The 17,992-nt window shown below is 41.5% G+C and overlaps 4 protein-coding genes across 5 annotated transcripts; 3 read left to right on the top strand and 1 right to left on the bottom strand.

Annotated features, from left to right (window-relative positions):
- The first annotated feature begins 1,965 nt into the window (after positions 1 to 1,965).
- On the top strand, positions 1,966 to 4,346 carry LOC133484733 (protein Wnt-8a-like). Its single transcript, XM_061787742.1, has 6 exons — positions 1,966 to 2,361; positions 2,465 to 2,498; positions 2,569 to 2,707; positions 3,059 to 3,196; positions 3,297 to 3,439; positions 3,640 to 4,346. Exons 1-6 carry the CDS (start codon positions 2,291 to 2,293, stop codon positions 4,204 to 4,206), a joined length of 1,092 nt encoding a protein of 363 aa, XP_061643726.1. The 5' UTR covers positions 1,966 to 2,290; the 3' UTR covers positions 4,207 to 4,346.
- A 298-nt stretch (positions 4,347 to 4,644) lies between these two features.
- On the top strand, positions 4,645 to 6,758 carry LOC133484729 (protein Wnt-8-like). The gene is made up of 6 exons (XM_061787738.1): positions 4,645 to 4,747; positions 4,828 to 4,861; positions 4,946 to 5,075; positions 5,266 to 5,391; positions 5,471 to 5,613; positions 5,985 to 6,758. Exons 1-6 carry the CDS (start codon positions 4,689 to 4,691, stop codon positions 6,540 to 6,542), a joined length of 1,050 nt encoding a protein of 349 aa, XP_061643722.1. The 5' UTR covers positions 4,645 to 4,688; the 3' UTR covers positions 6,543 to 6,758.
- Positions 6,759 to 8,391: 1,633 nt separating this feature from the next.
- syce3 (synaptonemal complex central element protein 3) lies at positions 8,392 to 12,385 on the bottom strand. 2 transcript variants are annotated; one of them, XM_061788592.1, is made up of 4 exons: positions 12,048 to 12,385; positions 11,010 to 11,121; positions 10,079 to 10,197; positions 8,392 to 9,403 (listed from the first exon to the last, which is right to left on the bottom strand). In XM_061788592.1, exons 1-4 carry the CDS (start codon positions 12,096 to 12,098, stop codon positions 9,386 to 9,388), a joined length of 300 nt encoding a protein of 99 aa, XP_061644576.1. In that variant the 5' UTR covers positions 12,099 to 12,385; the 3' UTR covers positions 8,392 to 9,385. The 2 variants fall into 2 exon arrangements, with proteins under 2 accessions (XP_061644576.1, XP_061644575.1); XM_061788591.1 differs by lacking the exons at positions 8,392 to 9,403; positions 10,079 to 10,197; positions 11,010 to 11,121 and adding exons at positions 11,243 to 11,578; positions 11,695 to 11,800.
- A 451-nt stretch (positions 12,386 to 12,836) lies between these two features.
- foxi3b (forkhead box I3b) lies at positions 12,837 to 14,798 on the top strand. Its single transcript, XM_061788590.1, has 2 exons — positions 12,837 to 13,460; positions 13,563 to 14,798. The coding sequence occupies exons 1-2, from the start codon at positions 12,860 to 12,862 to the stop codon at positions 14,138 to 14,140; spliced, it is 1,179 nt and encodes a 392-aa protein (XP_061644574.1). The 5' UTR covers positions 12,837 to 12,859; the 3' UTR covers positions 14,141 to 14,798.
- The last annotated feature ends 3,194 nt before the right edge of the window (positions 14,799 to 17,992 follow it).

Raw genomic sequence — 17,992 nt, 5'->3', positions numbered from 1 at the left:
TCCCCAGTCGGAAAAGGGTGGCGTGCCCTCTCCCCAAGTAGAGGAGTTAAAGTATCTTGGGGTCTTGTTCACGAGTGAGGAAAGAATGAAGCGGGAGATCAACAGGAAGATCGGTGCAGACGTGATGCAGACTCTATCAGTATGTCGTGGTGAAGAAAGAGCTGAGCCAAAAGGCAAAGCTCTCTATTTACCGCTCACCCTATGTTCCTACCTTCACCTATGACCCACAGCTTGTGACCGAAAGAACAAGATCGCAGATACAAGCGGTCGAAATGTGTTTCCTCCGCAAGGTGTATGGCCTCTCCCTTAGAGATAGGGTGAGAAGCTCTGTCATCCAGGAGGAGCTCAGAGTAGAGCCGCTTCTCCTCCGCATCGAGAGGAGCCAAATAAGGTGGCTCGGGCATCTGGATAGGATGCCCCCCGGACGCCTCTCTGGTGAGGTGTTCTGGGAACGTCCCACCGGGAAGAGCCCCTGGGCACGACACAGGACACACTGGAGAGACTGGATCCCGAGGCGTTCCCAGACCAGCTGGGAACGCCTCGGGATCCACCCTGAAGAGCTGGACGAAGTGGCTAGGGAGAGGTAAGTCTGGGCTTCCCTGCTTAAGCTGTTGCCCCTGCGACCCGTTCTCGGATAAGCAGAAGAAAATGGATGGATGGATGGATGATTGTCTTTATATTGCTGCAACACCAATAAAAACAACTAATTCATTACAATTAATATATATATCTCTATATATATATATATAGATATATATATTAAATGATAACATTTATACCGGTATACCGCTGTGTTTGGATCCATTTGCAAATAGATCTTTGCACAGAAAACTATATAATAATAATAATAATAATTCATGAAGTTCTTGTACATGAGACGACACGCTATCGTTGTATTATTGTTAGTAGTATTATAATAATTATTCTCAGAAGTAATTGTGGGTTGTGTCAAGTAATATATTGACGGGTGGTTCCAAACTGAACCCACCAAGACGAATGTCACATATAGCCCACGTGATCTATCAGTTTCGATGGCACGCATAGTAAGTAACACGCCCATGTATTTAGACCATTGTTCGCACGTTAATAACCCATTAAAATTGTTAAGAGCTCCCTTAGTTAGACATATTACGACGGGTGGAATTGAATTAGCCGGTATTATATCCTATCTGGGTTCGGAGTGGTCCTGTAGTTTCAGTCATATTGCAGGATAATTGTTGCGGGCGATGTCTAATTGTAGGGATTATCCTCACCCACTCCTCTCCTCTATTGTGTTGATGTTCTCGCCCAGTCGTCCGTGCATTGTCCTACATGCTGAGTGAATTGTTGCTGTTGGGGATTTTGAGTGGTTTATTTGGCGATTTGGACAAGTGGAGTCAAATGTGTTTCAAACTACGTTAATCACTAACTGGGCAAGGTCTCGCAGGCCGAATCACGCAAAGAAATGACAGAAACTCACGTGATGAATGTTGATGATTGCTGCGATTATGGGTTAAATCACGCAAATAATCAGCAGAGGTGATCCGACGACTGACAATTCGAAATATATGTTGAGAGACGTGGATGGGTAAAAGTATTGTATGATTGGAGCTCACCCGGCATGTTGGCGCATTAACGCGCTCATGGATTTATGCCCTTGTAAATTCCAGACTGTTTTCACACCAGGTTGTTTCTGAAGGAAACATCTATTATCCTATTATCACCACGATGCCAATGTCGGCGACGTGTGAAGAAGTATTTACATGACTATATGGGCTCAGCTCCTGCAAGACTTTATGGCTTTGTCGTCACCGTGTGCCCTGTGGGACACTGGTGCCATTTCCCAAACATGAAAATCCACATGATACTTGCGGGCAAGAAATCTAGCATCTATAGTTTGCTATTTTACCAGCTTTCAGAAATTATCAAATTAAAAATATAGCCGTTTGCGAGGGATCTGTTAGAGGAGGTAGTTTTAATGCGGGATTATAAAGTAATTACATGTTGTCACTTGCTGGGAAAGGGTGACCAGCGCGATGCAGGTGAATGAATGAGGGGCTGTTCAAGTGTCTGCGTCCTCTCTTTGAAGTGCATTTATGCGAGGACGGCTCCTATTTGTCTACAGGACGGGACGATCACCGCAGTCTTTTTCACAGTGGAGCGTTAGCTGTTTGACAAATCTGTCATTCAAAGGCGCCACCACCATATAAATATCATCAGCGTAGAGGGGGTACACCTTCAGTAGGCCTCGTCTCTTTTTGCTACTCACATCTGGGAGTCCAATAAACAGGATTTTGTCAGCACTACAGGCATGGGAGCTTGGACGCTGCTTGCTGTGATGGTTCTCTACATGAGTTGTATTTTACAGTCTGCATCCACTTGGTCTGTCGATCATACTTTTGCATGGATTTAATGTTAACATTGTGTTTGCTGTTGTCTGACTGAATTTCGGCAAAATTGTTTATTCTGCTCTGTGTTCTTCTAGGACGGTGAATAATTTCCTCATGACTGGACCAAAGGTAAATCACATCTTGATTTGTGTACATTCAATTAAGAACTTTTAACAAATGACATTGTCTCTCTCCCGAGGCTTTTCTTACCTATGCTGGCAGCGTGCAAGTGGGTGCACAAAGTGGAATACAAGAGTGCAAACACCAGTTTACTTGGGACAGATGGAACTGTCCACAGAGTACGCTTCAGCTATCCACACATAACGGCCATCGAAGTGGTAAGAAATGATGCTTTTTGTTCAGCAAGTCTAACAAGCATTGCACAACCACAAAGACATCGAACAGGGCTGCGAAATAAATAACTAAATAAATAAAAAACAAACAAAAAAGCCACATCCTGCCACCTCGCTCTTAGCTTATTTAATCAATATAATTACACACACTAACAGCCCTGAAAAGAAACAGTCACATTTACAACATTCTCACAGTAAGTCTCCCTGATGTGGAACTTTATTGTATTTTAAACACTCATTACACTGGACTGTGTTGTATTTTACGCACACATTACGCATAGGGTAATCACACATAAGGTGACTGCAAAGTCTTATTTTGGTGTTGCTTCTCTATAGGACTTCTTGTAGCTACAAGAGAGACATCCTTTGTCCATGCCATCAGTGCTGCAGGAGTGATGTATACACTCACTAAGAACTGTAGCATGGGAGACTTCGACAACTGCGGTTGTGATGACTCCAAAATAGGACAGTCAGGTATGATGCATGAGTTTTCTTTTCACTGTCAGATCTAATTATTACAAAATAAACTTGTTTTTGTCTTTATGGTGTAATACGATTTTTTTTTAATCTCCAGGTGGCAGAGGGTGGATTTGGGGAGGCTGCAGTGATAATGTGGCGTTTGGAGAGAAGATTTCCAAACTGTTTGTGGATGCATTGGAAGATGGTCATGACTCTCGTGCTGCGGTCAACCTGCATAACAACGAGGCTGGGAGACTAGTAAGGCATTCAATTATGACATCAGAATAATAAACATAGGCCAGTGGCAAAACAATTCTATTTATGGTTTCAATGTAGTTTATAATAATAATTTATTGTATTTATAATTTTAATTTTATTTTATTTATAAAATAATAATTATTATTTTCCTATTTTTTAACTAATGCTGTCTTTTTTTTATTATTATTTGACTTTCACAGGCAATTAAAGCTACAATGAGGCGAGCCTGCAAGTGCCACGGTGTGTCTGGAAGCTGCAGCATCCAAACATGTTGGATGCAGCTGGCCGACTTCAGAGAGGTGGGCACCTATCTGAAAATTAAGCATTCCCAAGCCAGGAAGCTGGAAGTGGACAAGAGGCCGATGAGGGCTGGCAACAGCGCAGACAACAGAGGTGCCATTAAGCACGCCTTCCGCAACATCCCGCAGACGGAGCTCATTTTCTTTGAGGAGTCCCCGGACTACTGCGTCAAGAACCAGAGTTTAGGTTTCAAGGGCTCCGAGGGACGAGAGTGCCTGAAGGGGGACAAGAGTTTGCAGCAGTGGGAAAGAAAGAGCTGTCGCAGGCTGTGCTACGAATGCGGCCTCCGAGTGTTGGAGAAGCACACTGAAGTTGTCAGCAGCTGCAACTGCAAATTCCACTGGTGTTGCACGGTTAAATGTGACAAATGCACAGAGGTTGTTACGAAATACTACTGTGCACGCAAAGGCAGTGCCAGAAAAACACACAACAAAGCAAAACGAAAGCACCGTGCGCGTGGACACTGATTGACAACTTTTGTGTGGCACGGTTGCCGTTTTATGATCTAATCGGAAATGTGTTCAATTGCACTTCAAATTATACATTGTCTTTTGTATATCACTGTAAAAGAACAAATACCTCATGCACAATAGTAGTGCTTGAGGATACCTGGTTGAATTGGTCTCGCTGTCTCTAAACTATGGTAGTGTATATTAAACTGACTTAATAAACATATTTTTTATAACATAAAATGAATCGGTCTGGCTTATCACTTTTAGTCTCACTTGCATATTGGTGTCATGCAGCTTTGGATGGATGGATAAACTATCGCCTATAATACCAGCCTTTGAAGTGCGCATATAGGCGTTTCCTAAATCCGTTACCCAATCAGCTTTTGGCCCGCTTGGGGTATTAGGCACAAGGGGTCCGTTTGTTCCTCCTTTTAATAAAAGGCTTAAGTTACAGAACACTGGCTCCAAATAAGTTTGCTGGTCGAAAATCGGTCAAAATGGTAGACTCGCTCTGGCTACTTCTGTCTTTATGCATAATTTGTCCAGGACACGCTTGGTAAGTGAAACACAAGCATTACATTACATTTACATTTGCATTCGAAGAGAGGGACTATAATATCATTATTTTCTTCCCAGGATTGCTGGAAACGTTTTGATGACAGGATCCAAGGTAAACGAAAATTACTACGTGAATGCCGAAGGGACACTGTATAATTTCGGATAAACAATAAACGACTTCCCTCGCCCCTTGCAGGCTTATCTTACCTTCGCCAGGAGCGTGCAGGTCGGCACGCAGAGTGGCATCGAGGAGTGCAAACACCAGTTTAGGTGGGACAGATGGAATTGTCCAGAAAGCGCTCTCCAGCTCAAGGGACTGAGACGCGGTAGGTAAAATATCTTTGATTATAAATATGAAGACATGCGTTTGTTGATAAACCACACACACACACACACATATTTGGCGTGCTGTGCGTTAAGGAGTGCAATACATGAATGCAGCATGTAAGGCAGGAAATGTTCGGCTAGAAATATAAGGCAATCAATATTTATGACGCATCTCTGTATCATTTGTAGCCACCAGAGAGACGTCATTTGTCCATGCCATCAGCGCTGCAGGAGTCATGTACATTCTGACCAGGAACTGCAGCATGGGAGACCTTGACAACTGTGGGTGTGATGCTTCAAGGAATGGCAAAATCGGTAAGACCTCGTACAAAATGAAATATATGTTTGCTATGCGTAGTCACCCACGGTTACATTGTGGTTTGTGCGTCTAAAGGTGGACAAGGCTGGCTGTGGGGTGGCTGCAGTGATAACGTGAATTTCGGGGAGAGGATTTCAAAACAGTATGTGGATGCACAAGAGACTGGTCAGGACTCAAGAGCTGCTGTTAACTTGCACAACAATGAAGCTGGACGTCATGTAAGCATACTCACACACGATGGATGGTTGGATGAGCTAGATTAGACAGATAGGTCTCCCTCTGAATAAACTATGATGATAAACTGCTTGAAATTCCTCTCACGTCTGACAGGACTATTGCTAGAAAAATCAAACAAACCAGTGCATAAAGCATAGTAAAAAAATAAATTCTGCACAATTAAAGCAAATCAAAATGGGGGGGGGGGGAGCATTAAAATTGGGATATTGACAGTATTAGAAATGTGACAATGAAAATGTGTATGAACCTGGTGGGTGGGTTGCTATAGGAATTAAGGGTAGAATGGACAGTGCTATTGGGAAAATTGCACTTAAAATGTTGTCAGGAAATGATTTTGCTTGTGTTCGAACAGGCCGTGAAGGCGACCATGAAGCGCATCTGCAGATGTCATGGCATGTCTGAAAGCTGCAGCGTCCAAACTTGTTGGGCACAGTTGTCCGACTTCAGAGAAATTGGTGATTATCTAAAGGTCAAGCACAGTCAAGCCCAAAAACTGGACATCGACAAGAAACGCAAAAGGGCAGGCAACAGTGCAGAGAGTCGGGGGGGCATTGTAGACGCCTTTGGCAGTGTAGCCCAGACTGAACTCATCTACCTGGAGGATTCCCCTGATTACTGCAAGAGAAACATCACTCTAGGGTTGTATGGCACTGAGGGCCGTGAGTGCGTGCAGCAGGGCGAGGGCTTGACACAGTGGGAGAGGAGAAGTTGCCGCAGGCTGTGCCATGAGTGCACCCTGAGAGTGGAGGAGAGGCGTACAGAGGTGGTGACGAGTTGCAACTGTAAGTTCCATTGGTGCTGCAAGGTGAACTGTGAGGACTGCTCGCAGGTTATGGTGAAACATGTCTGTGCCAGGAGGGAAGCGACTGAAGGTCAGGCCCTCAGACGTAGATACCGTGGATCCAAATAAAACACACATATGTGACAATCTTCTAAATTGAGGGCCAAAATCTGAATTGTCATTGTTTGCACTTTTTTTTTTAATGTTTATGTTCCGTCTATTTATATTAACTTGTGTCATTGAAATAAACAACTGACTGTGCTGTCTGAGTCTTGAATAAGTATTAAATCATGGTGTTGTTGTTTTTCCATGTCAATAAAGATGGTTTTACTGACGAATCCAGGCATTTTATGACAAGCCACAAGGGCAGTTGTGGGCATTCGATTTAGAATGGTGTGAATACACTAAACAGAGGATTACAGGGATAACATGGTGCAGATCACACCTATCAAGGTGTTGATCCAACATTACTTTGATGCCAATGTGTATTGAATTGATTCTCAGGCTTTGCAAGACAAATGAGTGAAGTATTTCCACCACTAGAAGACAGGCATTTGTCCTGATAATCTGGGAAGATGCCAAACAAAGTCTTTTTGTCACATCTCACATTCGGAGCATGCTAATGAGGCACACAATACATCAAAGTTCGAAGAAGGTGGGCCGGGGGGGGGAGACACGTTGACAGGCTGGAGAACATTTTGCCTACTTTCTCCAAATGATGTCCGTGCAAAACATACTCACAGTTTCACAATAAAAATGGAATCCTTTTGGTTTAATATATTTCACTTCACTGAGTCACCTCCTTCTTTCCTCTTCGACCCCCTCAACTGAAAATCTTCAGCTCAGCTGGACGCGTCATAAATTTGCCACTGTCTCAGTTAAATGAAAGATGGCATGGCAATTCCCTTCATCGGGGGGTCCATCCTTGGGGCAGAGGGGGTAGGAGTCTTTCCAACATTTTTGCTAGATACTTTAGGGCCAAGAAAAGAACAAAACCAATATTACGTACAGCTTTATGATCACTAAGACTGAAAAAGTGGGCTTCTGTTTAACCCAATGGCTGAGAATACATAATAATAGTACAAAATATTGACTCTGAGGGGGAAAGAAACAACACTTTTTTGCCCCTAATCCTTCCCATTTGCCAGTGTGCTCCTGGGGATGCCCCATATTTCCCATGCTGTCCTGCTGTGCACTAATGAAGGCTTTGCCCCACTGGAGGTCCTCCCCGATCCACCCCTTATCTCTTCTCTCCACTGGATATACATGATTACTTCCATGTTGGCCCCAAAAGGGAAACTGATCTAGCGTCTGCTCCAAAATGTCCTTAAATATTCTTAACCACTTTTCTGCTAATTGTACTTTACTTTTGTCAAATTACATCAGATCTAACACCCTTTTAGGGAACGTCTGTGTCATTGTCTCAATAAAACACTTTTTCTTCTTCAAACTAAAGCAAACACTTGCTCTATTATCAAAGTACTTCATATTGACTCTAAAATCCTGTCTTTCCTCAGTGGTATGTCTGAAAATCAGAACAGAAGAGGGGAGGGAGGACACTCACAAAGACCCCCCAGGAGGACTCATGTATTCACCCAGACAGACCTGAGGGACTTGGGGGTGGATCACACCGTGATTGATCATTCCCCCTCCTCGTTGCTGTCCTCTATCACCTATGTGTGAAAAACGAAAAGACAAGCCTCACTGTGCCGGGATACAAGATTGGATTTAAGCAATGCTGTGATTGAGAAAAAAAAAGATAAAAAACGGTTTGTAACACAACGACACTAACGCTGAAGAGTCAATCGCTACACAGCAACTTTTACTCAAGGCCTCCAAACAAAATGTCTGTAACAAGGACCTTGGGGTGGGGAATAACCATAATTTGTATATTTATGTAGAAAAGATGTATACATGTTGTCATCACTTACTGAATGTGTCACTGGTATGTCAATTTATTGTAAAAATGGCAGCCCATAACATTAATAATAAACATACTAGAGGCGAGCAAAAGATTAACTTCACTTAACTGTTACACACACACACAAAACAATACAATGTGGTTCACAAAATTTCACTATGAACTTGATTTCAACCATCACACAGAGAAAGCCCACTGCAGATTGTAGAGTTGTTTAAAAAAATGGACATTACCCACTATGACCAAAAGATGGCAGTGCGAGACTTTTGGCTACAGATTTTCTAAATCAAGCCCTTTACGCTGTCTTGGTAATGGAAGAGCTTACGTTTCCCAACAGTCAATTCCATCTCTAAAAAGAGGTTCATCCCTTTCAGCTCATTTAATATTCGCACAGTTTATTATTTACACACCAAGTATATCGCTGGCCATCATTTGAAACTATCAATTTCCACCCAAAAAAATGAACATGCTTGATGATATACTTTTAAAATAGAGTTATATTTTTTAACCTTAAGTCAATGTAGCTCATTTGAAAATGTTCCAAATATAGTCTTAAACTTCCTCACACAAATAATAAATTATATTGAGCTACTATTTCTGCATTGGTAGTACATTGTTCATTGGAATCAATCCATACAAAAAGCTGGAATTTAACACCTTGATTGTCATTTATATGCTTTTTTTTGGTTTTTTTAAAGATTTTTGTTTAAGATTAAATACTCCATTCAAATGCATAGTATATGTCTTAGTATGGAGATTACCAAGGGGAGCAACTTTTATAACAAATATGTGGCAATTTCCAAACATTCTGCACAGATAAGTCACAATGCAAATAAGTTTAACGAGATGCACCCAAGGATTTTCATAAAATGAACAGCAGATGGCGGTGTTTTCAAAAGAATACCACAGTAGAGCCCAGTTTCATACCTAAATACTATACCTTCTTCCAACTCTGGCAAGTTGATAAATTTCAAGGTTGGCCTCCCAAGCTGGTATGAAGAACAAACACACACATGAAGCAGAAGCTGCTGTTTGTTTCCCCTCACGCTACTTATCCTTCTGTCTCCAGCTGCATGAAAACACAGACCCAAGTTATAAAAAATATATGTAAAAAGAGTTGTGTGTGTGTGTGCATGTGCACAATGATGCTTCTCAACTTGGTTACTGCTATCTCTGCTATAAACCTTGCCGAGTTTTACAGCTTTGAGATCAGTAACCAAGGCAACTCAACTCTCCGCACTACTAAAAACACAAAGCTGGAGAGTAAAACATGAAACCATGATCTACAGGAGAAAAACGTTGTCCGTTCACTCAATGCAAACTGAAAAGCATGGACGCCACAGGCAATGTTTGATGCTTGTAGAGGAGTGTAGCACTGCATCATTATGCTCCAAGTCAGCGTTTCATGGGCATTTTAGTGTTAAGAAATAATTACACATCACAGACGCACATCGGCGCTGTACACTGAAAACACTAAGGTCTGCAGCATCTGGCAGGATTCTGTCCTGCACCAACATCAAGTTTTTAAATGTGCATATGTGTTTCAATATGCAAATCTATCCATACATATAGTGACTACCCCAAAGAACATTAATCAATGTCAGGACATCCACAAAGGTCTTTGCTATCTATGCATTTTTTAACAGTATTCAGTAATATTTGAAAAAAACAACAACTATCTGCTTTTGCACATGATTTTAAGTTGACTTGTTGAGTTGTGCTGTGATAACCTCTGCTCTCTTACATGGTTTCCAGGTGAAGCTCGCGGCGCCTGCTTAGGTGCCTCCTGGACTTTCAGGTGTCCCAGCTTGTCAGGGTGGTTGACACAAACGATCAGATCACATTGCCTGAGCTGGGTTTGCACTGCAGGTGTAAAAAGAGAGGAGAAAAAAAAACCTGTGAATTTCCAAAGATAATCAATCTTAGCTGTAAACAACTTGGGTGTCACAGACAGTTAAAGATGTATGCATGCTGTGAAACTGATTCACTAATCTTGATTAATTTGCTCATCGGCCTCATAAAGGACACGTGCATCATCTATTGAGATCAAATACAAGAAAATTCTGCCTTTATATGCCCAACACTGCTCGGTTTTCATTGACAGACATTGAATATTGTTTACATTTATAAAGCAAAATAAGATACCAAAATATTATAATATATATAACTCTTGAAACGCTTCAGTGCAGTTCTACACCACTACAAACTAAAACTACACTAATGGTTTGAAAATTTTACTTCTTGGATCAGTTAGGGATTAAACAAATCTTCTGGTTTGTTCGATTTCAGCTGTTAAGGAGAAAAGCCATTTTTACTGATGTGCACTATATTTTTATTACTGCAACTGTCCCCCTCGGTAGAGTACAAGTCACAACATCCTGCTTGATGGATAAACCATTTGAGTAATCCTTCAGTTAACTTCTATCGAACCCACCAGCGGGTTACAATCTGACAGCTGTCGTGTAAAACAATACAACTCGGGCCACTGACGCCTCTGAGCGCGGCTACTTACATAGCAGTTGGACTCCTGTAACCCATGTGTGGCTATCCGCATTGCAGATTGAGGCCAAACTGTTACATCTTGTGATTTGCATAGCTGACCATTGATCATCCATGTTATCCTGATCCCAATTGCATCATTGATGCTTACTGACATTTTAAAGAATGACACATACATGCTAGTTGATCCATGGAATTAGACAGCGATTCCAACCCTCGTAGGATATAATCCAGATCAATGCAGGTGGGTGAGGAACACAGTTCTGGGCTTGTCTCTGTGTAATTCATCTGAAAATAGAACAAGTGAAAATCACATGTAAAATTACTCAAAATACCTTACTAAAGATCTGATTAATATCATTATGATGTGATTAGTGCTTGTAATAATAAATCAAAGACAAAGACACTCTTAACCTGAATATGTGCTTTTATTTGGACTTTTGAATATATGTAACTGACAGTAAAAACATTACAACGAAATGCATGCAGTACGATTGATTTGAGTGTACAGATCAGAATTTTATCTTGTACTTGGAAACAAATGAACAACACAGTGCTGCTTTTATGGATTGGAAATTTCACATTTGAGTGTGTGGCGTGTCAATGGGAGCGGGTTCCTGCAATGGGTCCCCTCCCACTGCGACCGAGCATTTGTGATGAGCCTCCTCTAGAAGCTGCATGGAACGCCACAGTTCGGGGTTGGTCCGCAGGGTCACCATGTCGTACGCCATCCACGTCAGCTGCACTACATACAAGTGGACATAACCGCAGTTCAATCCTACTATACTTTGGCCAGTGCAGCTCTTTGACAACACGTCCTAGAGTTGAATGTAACGAAGTCAAAGTCAAAACGTTACGCACCAGATATGTTTTCCATGTCTTCTGTCATTATTTCCAAATGCCTATTGAGTTCCAACGAGTCTTCGGAGCGAGTTTGGGGCCCAGGAGGCGAAGTGGAGTCGGCCATCTGCCGAACAAATCGGCATGTCCACAAATAACTTGTGACAGCTACACATCTTTCAGCCATTTTGAATCATGACGATAACGTCATTAGCCAACATTAGCTTATAATGCTGTTTCTAGCTAGGTCATTTCTTCACCAATATCCTCGCCTTGTCGACCATCTATTACGAAAAACAACCGCATCAGCTCCTAGATAATAGGCTCTTATTAACCTTATAGTGGAAAAAAAGACAAAATATTTAATGACTTACGTTATGCGGAGTTTTAACGTCAGGCAGTCGACCTGTCTGGCAACTGGACATTGGACACTGAATTTGAGCCGAACTAATGCACGTTCTCACTTCAAATTACATTGCATCGAATAACATTGACATCAATTTTGAAAAAATTACATGCCAATATAAAAATACGTATTAATATTATTTCTAATAATCGCCTAATGTGTAAAATATATATTCAAATAAAATATTAAATAGTATTATTTCTCAATGTTGTCCTAGTTGTAGCAATGAACCTAATTTAAACAGACTACTTTTAATATCATAATCACAAATTGACAATATTTTACCCTTTTTATGTACAGTAAATAGAAATATAAAGTTTACAATCACAGTAATATGTAGCTAAATTATAAATCTTAATTGTGTTGGTAAAAACAGAATATCATTTTTGAAAAGATGAAAGATGTAAGAATTTGCATAATACTAAAACTAAAATGCAAATGTTTGAAATAAATTTTAGTGTCACAAGCTTAAGTTTTAAGAAGATAGACTGAACTGAACAATACTCACCCCAACCCCCCTACTCAAAAAAAGGGCTGCTCACCTAAGGAGAGAACCAATCAAACAAGAGTGGGGGCGTTTCCAGGGAAACAGACATAGCAGGTATGACAGGTGACATTTGAACATAAAGCAAGGGCAAAGCTTACAAGGAAAGAGAACACATATCGTTTGGATCAACTCTCTACCTTCAACGCTTGAACAAAAAGAACTCGGAGAAAGATTTTGATAGAGAAATCAAGAAAAGGCTCTCTTCGAGGTAAGAAGAAAACGCTGCTTTGACAATGTCTGCATTTGAGGCCCAGGAACAGTCTCCTCCACGTTGTGGTCCTCAGTTCCCGAGCCTTGGCCAGGAGCCCCCTGAACTCAGCTTGTACAGTGACTGCTACTACCCTCCACCATCCCTGCCAAGTCCTCAGCGCACCACACCAACCACCTATGAGCTGGGTGACTTCAGCACCCCGTCTCCAAACCCTTACCTTTGGTTCAACGGCTCTGGGATCAACACGCCATCATACCTAACTACCAACGGTCCACCCGGGAACCCCGGGCCTCCCTTTGTCCCGCAGCACTATGGCATGCAGAGACCTTACCTTGGTCCAGCTGGAGCTGGGGGCCCAGGAGGGGAGTTAAGCTGGTTCTCCCTCCCCTCACAAGAAGACTTGATGAAGCTAGTCAGGCCACCTTATTCTTACTCAGCTCTCATCGCCATGGCTATCCACGGAGCACCCGACCGGCGGCTGACCCTGAGTCAGATATATCAGTATGTCGCCGACAACTTCCCTTTCTACAACAAGAGTAAAGCAGGATGGCAGAATTCCATCAGACACAACCTCTCACTAAATGACTGCTTCAAAAAGGTACCAAGAGATGAGGATGACCCAGGTAATATTTTTAGACTCACACTTTCATTTAAGTCTCTCTCAAACACGTTTTAATATTATACATCCTGTATTGTTTACATTTTTGCAAAATCTCAATTAACAGGCAAGGGCAACTACTGGACTTTAGACCCAAACTGTGAAAAGATGTTCGACAACGGAAACTTCCGCCGCAAAAGGAAGAGGAAGTCTGATTCCCTCTCTGGTGTCGAAGGTAGTTCAGGGGCTCCTGAGTCAGGTGAGAGTGAGAGGGGCAGCCCCAAACACTCTGCCAAGTCTTCCCTAAACATCTCCCAGACGCCGGATAGAATTCCCTCACCGTCATCGTCTGGTGCTACACCTTGTCTGAGCAGCTTCCTGTCTGAGATGTCTGGAGTGTCCAGTGGCTCAGCCACTGATGTGGGAGGCGATGGATTGAGCAGACCCCTGCAAGTCAACCTCCCTATAGATGGGTCACACAGGCTTTCACAGCCTGCAAGTTATAGTAGCTACTCCCCAAACTCTGCTGGCCGAGAGTGGCTTCCGCAGGTGCAAGCACCCCCTGTGCTCTCCTCTTCACCCACCCACTCTTCGCTCGGGTACACTAGCCCCATCCTCAGCCAGTACAGTGCGTCCAGTGGACACTTCTTTCCCCCGCTGGGCTCAACAGGAATAATCTATCACCGTGAGGGCACTGAAGTTTAACTTAACATTAATCGAACTGATGGTATTGATAAGACTCTTCAATGGATTTAGTTTTCTTCTGCAACAGTTTAGTTGTCATTCTGAGAAGCTAATACATACACACACACACGCACACACACACCCTAAGCATGTTTGCGCTGACAGAGACAGTTGAGGCCACAAAAGCGTGTGACAACAGAGTAAAAAACCTTAGATTCCCACAGAAACAGCCAAGTCAGCAGCAAAGGGCTGAAACTGTCTGAAACTACCAAATCCAGAGTCAGCTATTATCCCTACCAAAGCTGGTTTCTATCAGAGCTGAGTCATTCTTAACTGATCTGAGATCTGATCTGCTGACATCAGTCTGTTCCACTCTACTGTCTGTGATTCTCTGATGGTATCACAAAAACACATCGTCCAGGCAGCAGTTTCGATGAGCGGTTAATTTACAACTTTGTCTACATATTATGTTCATGTTAACCAGTTTTGTTTTCTTTTGTCTCCTAAATGAGCTGATGGTCTTTCAGGAGTGGCATATATGTTGTTTGTAAATATGTCCGTATGTCTTTTAATTTTAATCCTTTATATTATTTGCTGGTTATTACACCTGTTAATGTAGTCATTATGTAAGGTAAATGCTATGTTGTCTTTTTGATATGAATAAAACACTTGACCGCTGCATTTGGCACTTTTCTTTTTAATAATACATCAGCAGTTCGTGTACTTATTTCTCAAGGTTAAATCAAACCTTGAGAATTAAGTACACAAACAAAAAGAACAAGAACCACAAAGTACAAAACAAGACAGACAAAGACATAGTGACAAAACTGTCCTTGCAGGGACAACAATGACCAATTGAATTGAAGCAGCAGGTCAGTGAAACGTGATCTTTGTGTGATAAATTGTTTAACGGATTTACTGAAATGATAAATAAAACTAAAAAAAATCCTTGTTCCCATGCTGTCCCTCCTCCCGTGACTAAACAACTAAACACTGTCACAGTGTCTCTGTATACTGTACATACTGCTGACTCTGACTGGATGCACTGGATCACTGCCAGCGATTAACTGTCAAAAGCGTCAACAATGCTGAAGTGGGAAATGATTGCTGATTACACATTTCATTGCTATCAAACTGAATCATGTTAAATGTTACCAGTATATTGTGCAACCCCAATTCCAATGAAGTTGGGATGTTGTGTTAAACATAAATAAAAACAGAATACAATGATTTGCAAATCATGTTCAACCTATATTTAATTGAATACACTACAAATACAAGATATTTAATGTTCAAACTGATCAACTTTATTGTTTTTAGCATATAATCATTAACTTGGAATTTTATGGCTGCAACACGTTCCAAAAAAGCTGGGATAGGTGGCAAAAAAGATGGAGAAAGTTGAGGAATGCTCATCAAACACCTGTTTGGAACATCCCACAGGTGAACAGGCTAATTGGGAACAGGTGTGTTCCATGATTGGGTGTAAAAGGACCTTCCCTGAATTGCTCAGTCATTCACAAGCAAAGATGGGGCGAGGTTCACCTCTCTGTGAACAAGTGCGTGAGAAAATAGTCGAACAACGTACAATTGCAAAGAATTTAGGGATTTCATCATCTACGGTCCATAATATCATCAAAAGGTACAGAGAATCTGGAAAAATCACTGCATGTAAGCGGCAAAGCCGAAAACCAACATTGAATGCCCGTGACCTTCGATCCCTCAGGCGGCGCTGCATCAAAACCCAACATCAATGTATAAAGGATATCACCACATGGGCTCAGGGACACTTCAGAAAAACAATGTCAGTCAATACAGTACAGCACTACATCCGTAAGTGAAACTTGAAAATCTACTATGCAAAGCAAAATCCATTTATCAACAAAACCCAGAAACGCCGCCAGCTTCTCTGGGCCCGAGCTCATCTAAGATGGACCGATGCAAAGTGGAAAAGTGTTCTGTGGTCCGACGAGTCCACATTTCTAATTGTTTTTGGAAATTGTGGACGTCGTGTCCTCCGGGCCAAAGAGGAAAAGAACCATCCGGACTGTTATGGACGCAAACTTCAATAGCCAGCATCTGTGATGGTATGGGGCTGTGTTAGTGCCAATGGCATGGGCAATTTACACATCTGTGAAGGCACCATTAATGCTGAAAGGTACATACAGGTTTTGGAGAAACATATGCTGCCATCCAAGCAACGTCTTTTTCATGGACGCCCATGCTTATTTCAGCAAGACAATGCCAAACCACATTCTGCACGTGTTACAACAGTGAGGCTTCGTAGTGAAAGAGTGCGGGTACTAGACCGGCCTGCCTGAAGTCCAGACCTGTCTCCCAATACGTGGCGCATTATGAAGCGTAAAATACGACAACGGAGACCCTGGACTATTGAACAGCTGAAGCTGCACATCAAGCAAGAATGGGAAATAATTACACCAACAAAGCTTCAACAATTAGTTTCCTCAGTTCCCAAACGTTTATTGAATGTTGTTAAAAGAAAAGGTGATCTAACACAGTGGTAAACATGACCCTGTCCCAGCTTTTTTGGAACGTGTTGCAGCCATAAAATTCGAAGTTAATGATTATTTGCTAAAAACAATCAAGTTTATCAGTTTGAACATTAAATATCTTGTCTTTGTAGTGTATTCAATTAAATATAGGTTGAACATGATTTGCAAATCATTGTATTCTGTTTTTATTTATGTTTAACACAATGTCCCAACTTCAATGGAATTGGGGTTGTAGTTTTTTCTCCAACATTGAAAGAGCAAGAAACAGATTAAAAAGAAAAAAAAGGATTGAGAGATGTTTTAATATTATTTGATTGTATTGGTGCTATTCATATATTTAAAATGAACTTTACTGACTTTGGTTCAATTTCACCAGGATCATGATGTAGCAAAAATAATTCCTATGTACTTTAACTGTACTTAAAAATGTGGTACTGTCGTCAAATTTCCCGCATCAATACTATTGTATAACTTTATTAAAAATATAGAAATATGCAGTAAATTACCCATTGATAAATTTCCGCCTGAGGCCTTTATTTACCCTGAAACACAGGCAGCATGACATTCATTTACACTAAAAACAGAATGAAAAAGAAACAACAAATTCAACTAAGAAGGGAAGACAGAGAGAGAGGAAGAGAAGGTCTGGATAACCAGAATTTAGCAACCTGGCATAAATAGCAATGTAGATTGTGTGGTTGGAAGGTGAAAAGATCAACATTATCGAATTTATATTATGTCCTGATTTCAGAGCGAAATATGAGGTCTCATTAATCTAAATCAACTAGTATATTAATTTAGATTCAATCATGCAAAATGTCATACCTCACTTGCAGTCCTTTAGAAGGGGGATTGTGACTGAGCCAAATTGATATGCAAATTATTCCTCTTCACCTGTCATCTTAGACAGTGTTCAGAGGCCTATTTGAAGATGGGAGGTGAAGAGAAGTGACAGTAACAGATGTGTGGCAAATATCAAAAGGTATCACTGTCCAAACATGTTGGTTTCCCATTCCATCCATCCATCCATTTTCTGTACCGCTTTATCCTCACAAGGGTCGCGGGCGTGCTGGAGCCTATCCCAGCTATCTTCGGGTGAGAGACAGGGTAACCCTAAACTGGGCACCAGCAAATCGCAGGGCACATATAAACAAAAAAACATTCGCATACACATTCACAACTAAGGGTAATTTACAGTCTTCAATCAACCTGTTTCGCATTCCAAAAGTTAAATATTTTTTTTAAACTTTTTTTTTTTGTACTGCAAAGCTTATTCTTTAGCTGACAGGTGAACCCTGAGGTATACAGTTGGTCTTCCCTGATGTCTCATTTGTACTATTAAATGATCAATGCAAAACTG

Source organism: Phyllopteryx taeniolatus, chromosome 10, assembly GCF_024500385.1.
Source record: "Phyllopteryx taeniolatus isolate TA_2022b chromosome 10, UOR_Ptae_1.2, whole genome shotgun sequence".
Lineage (NCBI taxonomy): Eukaryota > Metazoa > Chordata > Actinopteri > Syngnathiformes > Syngnathidae > Phyllopteryx > Phyllopteryx taeniolatus.
The sequence above is the reverse complement of the archived record's forward strand: the minus strand, read 5'-3'. Positions and strand labels throughout refer to the sequence as shown.

What these genes read in the sequence shown, in the direction of transcription:
- LOC133484733 (XM_061787742.1), top strand. Translation starts at nt 2,291, where the DNA reads ATGGGAGCTTGGACGCTGCTTGCTGTGATGGTTCTCTACATGAGTTGT. An exon ending in CTCCAAAATAGGACAGTCAG is followed by an intron (nt 3,197 to 3,296) that starts GTATGATGCATG and finishes TTTAATCTCCAG; the next exon opens with GTGGCAGAGGGTGGATTTGG. An exon ending in ACAACGAGGCTGGGAGACTA is followed by an intron (nt 3,440 to 3,639) that starts GTAAGGCATTCA and finishes TGACTTTCACAG; the next exon opens with GCAATTAAAGCTACAATGAG.
- LOC133484729 (XM_061787738.1), top strand. Translation starts at nt 4,689, where the DNA reads ATGGTAGACTCGCTCTGGCTACTTCTGTCTTTATGCATAATTTGTCCA. An exon ending in TTTTGATGACAGGATCCAAG is followed by an intron (nt 4,862 to 4,945) that starts GTAAACGAAAAT and finishes CGCCCCTTGCAG; the next exon opens with GCTTATCTTACCTTCGCCAG. An exon ending in TTCAAGGAATGGCAAAATCG is followed by an intron (nt 5,392 to 5,470) that starts GTAAGACCTCGT and finishes GTGCGTCTAAAG; the next exon opens with GTGGACAAGGCTGGCTGTGG.
- syce3 (XM_061788591.1), bottom strand. Translation starts at nt 12,098, where the DNA reads ATGTCCAGTTGCCAGACAGGTCGACTGCCTGACGTTAAAACTCCGCAT. An exon ending in ACGTTAAAACTCCGCATAAC is followed by an intron (nt 11,801 to 12,047) that starts GTAAGTCATTAA and finishes TTTGTTCGGCAG; the next exon opens with ATGGCCGACTCCACTTCGCC. An exon ending in AGACATGGAAAACATATCTG is followed by an intron (nt 11,579 to 11,694) that starts GTGCGTAACGTT and finishes ACTTGTATGTAG; the next exon opens with TGCAGCTGACGTGGATGGCG.
- foxi3b (XM_061788590.1), top strand. Translation starts at nt 12,860, where the DNA reads ATGTCTGCATTTGAGGCCCAGGAACAGTCTCCTCCACGTTGTGGTCCT. An exon ending in AAGAGATGAGGATGACCCAG is followed by an intron (nt 13,461 to 13,562) that starts GTAATATTTTTA and finishes CTCAATTAACAG; the next exon opens with GCAAGGGCAACTACTGGACT.